The 9823-nt window shown below is 46.4% G+C and overlaps 1 protein-coding gene across 1 annotated transcript; it reads right to left on the minus strand.

Moving 5' to 3' along the window:
* Positions 1 to 4802: 4802 nt before the first annotated feature.
* On the minus strand, positions 4803 to 6660 carry LOC123429421 (probable serine/threonine-protein kinase PBL18). The gene is made up of 2 exons (XM_045113455.1): positions 6374 to 6660; positions 4803 to 6240 (listed from the first exon to the last, which is right to left on the minus strand). The coding sequence occupies exons 1-2, from the start codon at positions 6441 to 6443 to the stop codon at positions 5063 to 5065; spliced, it is 1248 nt and encodes a 415-aa protein (XP_044969390.1). The 5' UTR covers positions 6444 to 6660; the 3' UTR covers positions 4803 to 5062.
* Positions 6661 to 9823: the final 3163 nt, after the last annotated feature.

Consider the following 9823-nt stretch of genomic DNA (forward strand, 5'->3'; position numbering starts at 1 on the left):
TGTGTGTCAAGCGCTTTGCAGTGGGAATTGTGCAAGTGTTTGGCGAGGAGTATTTGAGATCTCCCACTGTTGAAGATGTCGCAAGGCTATTGGCGATGAACAAGGCTCGCGGCTTTCCTGGCATGCTTGGCTCAATAGATTGCATGCATTGGAGTTGGAAGAATTGTCCAAAGGCATAGCATGGACAATTCCACGGCCAAAAAAAGGGTTTCACTATAATCCTTGAAGCGGTGGCCGATGAGGAGACTTGGATTTGGCATGCATTCTTTGGAATGCCTGGATCTTTGAATGATATCAATGTTGTCAACCGGTTACTATTTACTATTTGTTTGAGTTGTAATGACTATTTATTGTTGATTTATTTTGTTTATTTGATCATTTTTTCTCCTATTTTTTGAAATGTATATGTGGTTTGTGTGTGCTGCGCGCGCTGTATTTTTGGGCGCTGCTGCATTATAGCGCGGCCGTTGGAGCCAGCGCCTATCCCCGCGCTAAACCAGCCGAAGCGCGCGCGAAAAACACATTTTTTGGGCGCGGCGCGAAGCACTGCTGTTGGAGATGCTCTTACAGGAATTATAATCCTGTTTTAGCGATATGACGGAGACGAGCAGAACGTCGGCAACGCGCCGACTGAAACGTTTACGCTGATGGGCCGGGCCAGTAACGTGGTGATTACCTTCTGTTTTTGCGAGTATATTTTTGGGGGGATTTTTTTTGGCGGAAAGGGCTGGAAGCTCACAATTAATAATTCAGGGTTGCATTTTCTAAAAAAAAGGAAAAGCTCTAAATCAACCGGCTGATATACCGTTCGTGTAAATTGCCTCGGTTGACAGCCACGCGTCTCACGCACCGCTACGCTGTCCCACCAATCGAGTCTTATCGTGTGGAAACGCCGCGACTCGTCTCCTTCAACCAGCCAATCCCCTCTGATGTCCTCTCTCTCCCCCCTATTTTCATCTTCCCCAGCAAGCCTCTACCTCTCAAATCCCATAGCCCTGATGCACCCACTTGCAGTTTTTCGTATAATATCCTTTTATTTGTTTTTTTTATTTTATTTTATTGACATAATATCTTTTATACGGGTTCATTTTGGGGGTCTGCTTAGCCGTCGGCCCGTAAATCAGTTATTTGCCTTCCAATTTCGAGGATGAAAACACATTTATTTGCTTCTTTATTTGCTTTAAAGGCATTGGATACATAATAATTTATCAAATATTTTCTATAATAACAAGACCAAAAAAACAAGAATCACAATTAGGCATTTTAGAAGATATCCAACTTCCGTAACTGCTTCCACTAGTTGGACCAACATCTTCTCTATGTATTTATTGTTGATCTGCGGATTTTTGATCTTACATTCTTCATTCTTCGGCTTTGATTCTAAAGAATTAGATGTTGCTTCCCCTTTAATTTCTTTTCTAATTGCACATGCAAACGCATCATTAGTCTCAATTATGCTAAGGAGTGCACAAACATCTATTAAGTTTCTTTCTATCAATAAATCGATGTGTTCTTCTTCCCGATATCAAAATGAGCATCCACCTTCCTACACACACGAACACCTCAATAAGCTACCGAAATTTAACCAAATAAGTTGACAAAGCCGAACAAAAAGAAGAACATACCCCGTCGATATTGCATTTAAAGAATACTCATTCGAGGTGTTGCCGCGTGCTAGATGTGAGCCGCAACACTGTCTCTGTGCAGTTGTCGCACTCTATGAGCGACATCGTCAAGCCGGTGAGCCGCTGCGCGAGCACTGAGCCCGGGTGACAGCCGGAAGAGTCCTTGCCGGCAAACCGACGATGGCTACTAGAGGCCGAACCAATACCTACATGCGGCGCTGGCGCTTTGCCGGGGCTATGATGGGTGCTCCCCAACCAATCCATGGCTTGGCGCAGCCGTCGGTGGCCGGAAATGCCAAATCCGGTGGCCGCGACAAACAAGCCGCCGATCTGCAGCTTTTCGGCCAAACGAAGCACGAGGGAGTGAAGGAGGTCAATCTCGGACATGTCGCGACCCACCGGCGTGATCCTGACGGCTGATATGGCCGGAATCGAAGGCGATAGCCCGACGACGGTGGGTGGGGAAAAAGCACGGGTTGAAATGTCCCATCCACCAACCGCTCCCGATATATACAGGGACCAACGGGGCGAGGGGGAGAACATGCGTTTTTTCGGGTTGGGGTGGGTATTTTGCCACATTTTGCAAAAAACTTTTACAGATCGGAGACGTTTGCAGGGTCTTGTCGGACATCTTTTTTTGCATCTATCCATATTTTAACAGTTATTTTATGAATGAGGGCATTATACGGGGTCTGCTAGAGATGTTCCTAGCCCTAGCCTTGTACCGGTAAAAGGCATCAAGCTCTATAACAAGATCGAGCTAGTTGAACCAATTCTCAAACACTATGCCGTTGTGTTCTTTTCACATGGACCAAGTGACTAGAATGAACATACTAGTCAACTTATTTTTCTCAGCGATTAGGATGCCACTTCTATCCAAGATCCAAGAGAGGGGCATGAATGTCGAGGGAGGCTGCAAAGAGGCCGGCCTAGCCAAGCGATTTGCTCCATATGATGTTAGCAAAATAGTTCTTTCTACCGACGCCGGTACCTACCGGTGGAAGATCGCCCGTTCACTTGCTTCCTTTGAGATTCGTGCCAACCTTTTGTGTATAAAGTAAAACTATTTTGCTAGGCAATACGAACTGTAGAGAAACAGATATACTAGTGCATGTGATTGTGGCAGCTTTAGCTATGAGAGAGCGTGAGTGAGAAGACAGGGACGGAGCATGTGTTCTCTCTCCCCAAGCAAAAATGTTGCATTTTATTTCATCCTTATATTTTGAATGACCGATATCTGTTAAATGAAATGTCCACTCTTGAAACCTCTTATATATTTGGAATCGTGGTGACAATACCTTCAGAACAAGATCAATCTTGGATATATTTGAACTGCTTTTTTATTTTATGTATTTCAGTTATCTTTAAAATGATTTTAATAAAGCATAAAATTGTTTCACTTTGATAAGATATTTCATATATTTGAAATAATCGGTGTTACAGATGAAACAATCCATTTCACATACCTGAAATAACAAGTTTCACATATTAACAAAATACACCTAAATTGTTGCATAAAACCCAGTTCGCTCATTTCAGAATATAATTTTACTCATTTCAATCCTTAAGATACTGATTTCAACACGTTTTGCCAAAAAAGAAAACTTGATTTCGGTCATTTTTATTTACTGATTTCAATTGTCTCAAAAAACATATTTCAGTTATTTCCAAAAGTATTTCACTCACTTCATAAAACATGTTTCACTAGTTTCAAAACAATATTTTCATGCATTTTACAAATAACCATTTTCATTGTTGCATAAAACTCACTTCGCTCATTTCAGAATATAATTTTACTCATTTCAAAAAACTTATTTCAGTCCTTAAGATACCAATTTCACACGTTTTTCCAAAAAAGAAAACTTGATTTCAGTCATTTTTATTTACTGATTTCAATTGTTTCAAAAAACATATTTCAATTATTTCCAAAAGTAATTTTACTCACTTCATAAGACATGTTTCACTAGTTTCAAAACAATATTTTCATGCATTTTAAAAATAACCATTTTCACTTATTTTAAAAAAAGAATTTCACTAGTTTCAAAACAATATTTCATGCATTTTAAAAATAACAAGTTTCACATATGTCACACTGAAATATGTTTCATATGTATGTTTTGTTTCTACAGAAAAGTGGTTTCAATATTTAAAAAAAAATTGTATTGGGTGAAATTAAATTTTTGGTATGATTGAAATTGCAAAAATTAAACTAGTTCAAATATATTCAAGATTGGTCTTGTTCCGACGATCATGTGTTTAGGAATTTGAATATATAAAAAAAAAATAGAAAACTACTATTGAAGATATTTGGCATCTACAATCTAAAACAAAGATAAAATGCATGAATATGTCGGGGAGAGAGAGAGAGAGAGAGAGAGAGAGAGAGAGGAGAGGTGTTGCATGCATGCCTACCACATTTGTTAAAAAAGTACTGCACTATCTTACATTTATTTGACTAAAATCAAAATACAAGAGATACCTTGCACTAAATACTTTTATATATGCTTCCTGCGTCCTAGAATTCTTGTTTTAGATTTGTCTATAAATGATTGTATCTAAATATTAAAACGTGATTAGATACATTCATATCTAAAAAAAATCTAAAACAAACTTTTTGGGACCAAGAGAGTACATGCATGTGATCCTACAACTTTATATATAGCAGCAACTCATTGGTGACAAGATCACCGGTAGCTATGTAAAAATGACTTTGGGACGATGTTAGGGATTGAGCATCCGACTAGGAGGGGTGCGCTCAATATCTTCAGCGTGACTGAGCAAAGGACGTAGGCTCATTATAGGAAATCCGCGTTTGGCGAAACAAATCGGTGGTTCAGACCCTCTTGCGCACCACGAGATGAACTTTTTGTTTACTGCATCGACATTTTTTAGGGGTCGTATGCATCGTGCTGATGCAGAGGCCGGAGGTAACCCTCTTTCTTTTTTTAAATATATATAAAAAATCGATATCTATTTTGGATATGGGGCTAGGAAGTGTTAATTGGTCAGCATGGCGATAAATTTGTAATTTGCAAGCTAGTGATGTGTGCACGGCTACACCGAGTCAATGGATGGTCGCCGTCACCAATCTCTGTGCAGTCCGGAGCTTTAATATAAAAACGTTTAGATTATTGAATTAATGTTTTAAATATTTTTATATTAATTTATCGGAGGGTGTACTTCCAATATACTACTTTCTCTCTCTCATAAGATTGTTTTACAAGCTCTTAACAAAAAAATTCCAACATATGTTCGTGTGTCCAATATTCCAAACGGCCAACGGCCATTTCGAAAAAGAAAAATATTCCAAACGGCGGAAACGAGAAAGAAAAAGATGTCCAATTTCCAATCTAGAAATTCTATTCTATTGCTGCACAGATGAACACACTAATTGAACACAATAATTAAATGAACATAGTCTCTTCCCAGCTGGCTAGCTAGCGATGGTGACGACGGTGGCCTCTTTGCACCGGCGTCGTCATGGTCGTGGCCGGCGATCTGGAGGACGTCGTCGTCAAGGAGGAGGAGGAGGAGGAGGACTTGGCGGCGGTGGTTGGCTGGAGGAGCAGCTGGAGGGAGGGCAGGACGTCGTCGGCCATGGAAGGGCGGCTCTTGGGGTCGTTCTGGAGGCATCGGAGCGCGAGGGCGGCCATGTCCTGCGCCTGCCTCTTGGGGTACTGCCCGCCGAGCCTGGTGTCCATGACCCGTATCACCTTGCGCCGCTCCCCTTGGAGCATCGGCATCGCCCAGTCCACCAGCAGCTCCGACGCCAGGCCGCGGGACTCGTCGAGCGCGCGGCGCCCCGTCATGAGCTCCAGCAGCACGACCCCGAAGCCGTAGACGTCGCTCTTGGCGGAGAGGTGGCCGGTGGCGACGTACTCGGGCGCGGCGTAGCCGCGGGTGCCGACGACGCGGGTGGAGACGTGGGACTTGCCGCCGGTGGGGCCGGCCCTGGCGAGGCCGAAGTCGGAGAGCTTGGCGCGGTGGTCGGGGCCGAGGAGCACGTTGGAGGACTTGAGGTCCCGGAAGATGACGTCGCGGGAGTGGAGGAAGGCGATGCCGCGGGCGACGTCGACGGCGACGGCGACGCGCGTGGACCAGGGCAGCGGCGGCTGGCTGCCCCGCCGGAACAGGTGGTTCTCGAGGCTGCCGCGGGGCATGTACTCGTACACCAGCAGCTTGTTGCTGTCCGAGTCGGAGCAGTAGCCGACGAGCTTGACGAGGTTGTCGTGGTGGAGGTCGCCGAGGTAGGTGACCTCGGTGAGCCACTCCCGGTGGCCCTGGAAGCTCTCCTTCTTGAGCTTCTTGATGGCCACCATCATGGCGTTGGTGGCGCCGGGCCTGGCGGGGGCGAGCGTGGCCTCGTCGATCCACCCCTTGTACACGCACCCGAACCCGCCCTCCCCGAGGTAGGACGTGGATCCGAAGTTCTTGGTGGCCGCCCGCAGGTCCGCCATGCTGAACGACTTGAGCGACGCCGGCACCTCCGCCACCTCCTCCCCCGCCGCCGCCGCCTGCACCTCCGCCACCTGCGGCTTCTCCGGGCCGGAGCTACCCCGGCGCGACGCCTTGGAGTTGGAGTTGGAGTTGGAGGTGCTGCTCCTCGGGTTCACCTCTGAGCGAAACACAATCCACACACACACATCCACGCGATTAACTCCCTCCCATGATCGATGATCTCTCTCCCTCTCTCTCGACCAGTAGAAAGCAAGAAACAGAGAGGCCGAGGAGGGCGGCGAGCGGCTTACTTGATTCGAAGGGGGTGGAGGCGCTGGCGCACTTGGCGGAGCCGCCCATGCACACGCAGAAGTTCCCCATGGCCGGCCGGCTAGCTGGTGCGGAGCTCCGGCTAGCTGATCCAGACGTACGGAGCAAGGAGGTCACAGTATACGGAGGTGGGAGACGAGGAGGAAGAAGGGATATAGGGGGAACCGGGGAAGCGACCGGAGAGGTTCGTCCGGTTGGCGCATACGAATACGATGACTTGTCGATACTGACACGCAGCAGCAGCAGCAGCGACAGCGGCTTGCTTTGGATCGACCACTCCGTTGACTGGCCACGGGCACGTACGGGGGCTTCCGCTTGGGCACGGAGAGTCAAGCATGCACGAGCCGCCCGGCACGGCGATATCCCCAGCCTCAGCCTCGGCCTCTTGATTAAAACGTGTAGGATATCATATCATAATTTCCAGCGATGGAAACCATGGCGTGCGTGCTTTTGTTGCGTTCCGCTAGCTGTCCACGTCGGCGAGTTGCAAGTCTTGAGAGGGTTTGGCCTTTTAGGGGCGTGGAAAGGTGGGATCCATGGGAAGGAGAAAGGAAGGTGCAACAAATCACGGTTGCTTCAAATTTTGCTATGCTTCAAAATTCCAATGTTGGTTTCACATATGTACCCAAACTTTGAGAACAAACCTTTTTCTTATACTAGATGGACAAATCGTTACAACTTGGGTGAGCGTGTTTTTTTAATACTAGGTTTTTATACAAATGTACGAATAAACTTGTAAAATCAACTCACAAATTAGTTAATTCACAGTCGAGTGAGATAATGGTGTTCCATTTCACACTGGATGGACAAATTTGTAGAACTAGATGATGTTCCGCGCGTTGCTGCGGGAAACATGATAAGCAGATGCATAAATAAGTGTTAAAAAATATTGCTAAAAAATATTAGAATTGCTCACGTTTTGTATTTTAAGAAATAACTCATATGAAACATCTCGACAAAAGATTCGTAAAAAAGCTGAAATATGATCTATAGTATAACTCTAAAATATATACGGCTTATGCCCATAACGAAAAATTAGTGAAACAATGTGTAGATTAATGCACACATATTATAACTTATGACTACATGCATGACTTGATGATGTGGCATGGTTATATGAGAAAAAATAAGTACTTGTGACTAAATGTATGCCTTGATGATGCGACATGGTTGCATGAGAAGGAAAAATAGGTAGTGAGTTGCAACTATTTAAGAATAAAAGATTGACGTCTCGGTCAACTAAGATGACATATCCGCGCATTAATAGGAAAAGCCGTCATATTTTCAGTGATGTACCGTTACCCGCGTCTGCGTCATCACAGGATAACAAGGCTTCTTTCATTCATAGAGAAATGGAGGGAAATCATAGAAAACACGAAATTTTGCTTTGCTGACACAATGTATCCATTTGATTCAGAATAAAAGTATATAGAAAAGAGATTGCTTTTCTTCTTCTTTTTTCTTTGGTTTCGGTTTCAGGAAAAAAACTTACGATCCACTCAACCTTCTATTTTTTGCATTTATATGCACTATGCACGTCGTAAAGCTCATAATTTTCACAATGACAACTTAAGAGCATCTCTAGCAGACCTTATATAATTGCAATCTGCAAACACATTTTACAGTTCAACGATTTGGGGTTTTGCGGGGCGAAATATTGTGCCGCAGAACAGATCCCGTATAATACTAAAGGAGAAGCCGCAGAACAGAACAAATTTGGAAACACACTTCATTTAGAGTTCATACATACTAGACAATCATACATACTAAAGGAGAGGCGGCTAGAGATAAGCTATCCTACTAGAACTCATCGAAGCTCACCGAGCTACTATATCCTACCACACTACGCAAAAACGAGCTCATCGGAGTCGAGGTCGTGCGGTAGTAGATGCGCAGTGCGCTCGGTCATCTCGTCGTCGGATGCGCTCCTGCGCAGTCGCTTCACGACGCCACTCCTTCACCTTTTGGCCGAAGGCAAGGGCCGACGTGCCACCCTGCTCGTAGAGCACGGTGTCGATCTCCTCCTCCCTCTGGAGGCGCCGCTCGTCTTATTCCGCCTCCCGCGCACTCCACACCAGCAGTGCGGGCAAAAGGTTGTCCGCCTACGCCGGGGGGAGGAAATCCTCCAGTCCGACGACGGACCCGGCACCGCCTCGGCCTCCGGCTCCTCAAGCTCCATCTTTACCGACGCGAGCTCCTCGAGCTCCCTCTTCAGCGGGGGGGGGGGGGGGGGGGGGGGGAGGTGCGCAAGCGCGAGCTCAAGGCCTCGGAGGAGCTGCAGGAGAAGAGCCGGCCGCGGGCGCGAACGTACTCCTTTATCTCGTGGCGGAGGAGCAACGGTGGCGTCGCCAGGCCCCACTGCGTGTAACGGTGGGCGACGCGCTTTCGAGCGGCGTCGGATCTGACGCAACGAGCCCTTTCGGGGTTGTCGTTCCTACGACCGCCGGAGTTGGCCACCAAAGGGCGGTGGAACGGAGCGGCTACGCGGCGGAATGGAGGCGCGCGGCGACGGATTGGAGGCGCTGGCGGTGAGGTGGGGGAACTTTTCACGGCGGCGGATGGATAGAGTTTTGACCCGCATCCAGTGGTCGAACCGCAGATATAGCGGTCGAGCGCTCGCGTTTACGGGCCACCGCGGAAGTTTTACGGGCCGGGCCGCGTTTACACTATCTGCTCTGGCAGAAAAAATTGCCCAAACCCGTATAGTCGCCGGAATTTTACAGTATCTGCTCTAAAAGCATCTACAGCCGGATCCCTGAAATGAGCCCTTATATGTCCGCAGACGCGTTTGGTCAATGACCGGAGACTGACCGGACAGGAAAGAGAAGAAAAAAATTACCTAACCGGATCCCTCTTATCGTCTCCATATGTTTGGCATGTCCGTAAACCCTCATATCCATCTCAAATATGGGGAGGATATGTGGGCTCGCGGACGCGTCTGAACGTGCCCGGTTAGTTCGTCACATAGGACACGTCCCCATTTCGGACCACTTTTATCTTCCTTTATTCATTCTTTTCTTTCTCTCTCTTTGTGTCCATCAATCACGTGCAATGACCGATTATATGAGGAAGAAAATAAAAAGATAACTACACGGACGAACAAATAGGTGACACGCCCGATTAGTGAGCGGACGCGTCCGCGTGCGTTTGTGGGACCGGATTTGCAAGTTCGGGTTGTATAGGCTCTAACCTTACTTCTTGCATATGCTTTAAAGTTGATTTGAGTCTAGAGCATGATTTTTACGATTGTGATAATGGGTCTAGAGCATGCTTTTTTTGTATTATGATTTGAGTCATATTTCCGTTAGTCAAACCCTCAGTTCATAAAATACTCGTGTTTTCACAAATCCCCGTTTTGCACATGGACCCCTAAAGCATTCGTGTGGTTTTACTATTCGCACATTTTCAGTACCCTCCATACCAAAGAAACC

Source organism: Hordeum vulgare, chromosome 2H (genome assembly GCF_904849725.1).
Source record: "Hordeum vulgare subsp. vulgare chromosome 2H, MorexV3_pseudomolecules_assembly, whole genome shotgun sequence".
Taxonomy (NCBI): Eukaryota; Viridiplantae; Streptophyta; class Magnoliopsida; order Poales; family Poaceae; genus Hordeum; species Hordeum vulgare.

Bases quoted from the DNA above. Each gene is read 5' to 3' on its own strand.
- LOC123429421 (XM_045113455.1), bottom strand. From the start codon at position 6,443: ATGGGGAACTTCTGCGTGTGCATGGGCGGCTCCGCCAAGTGCGCCAGC. The intron at 6,241-6,373 runs GTAAGCCGCTCG...TGTTTCGCTCAG, and splicing joins CTCCACCCCCTTCGAATCAA to AGGTGAACCCGAGGAGCAGC.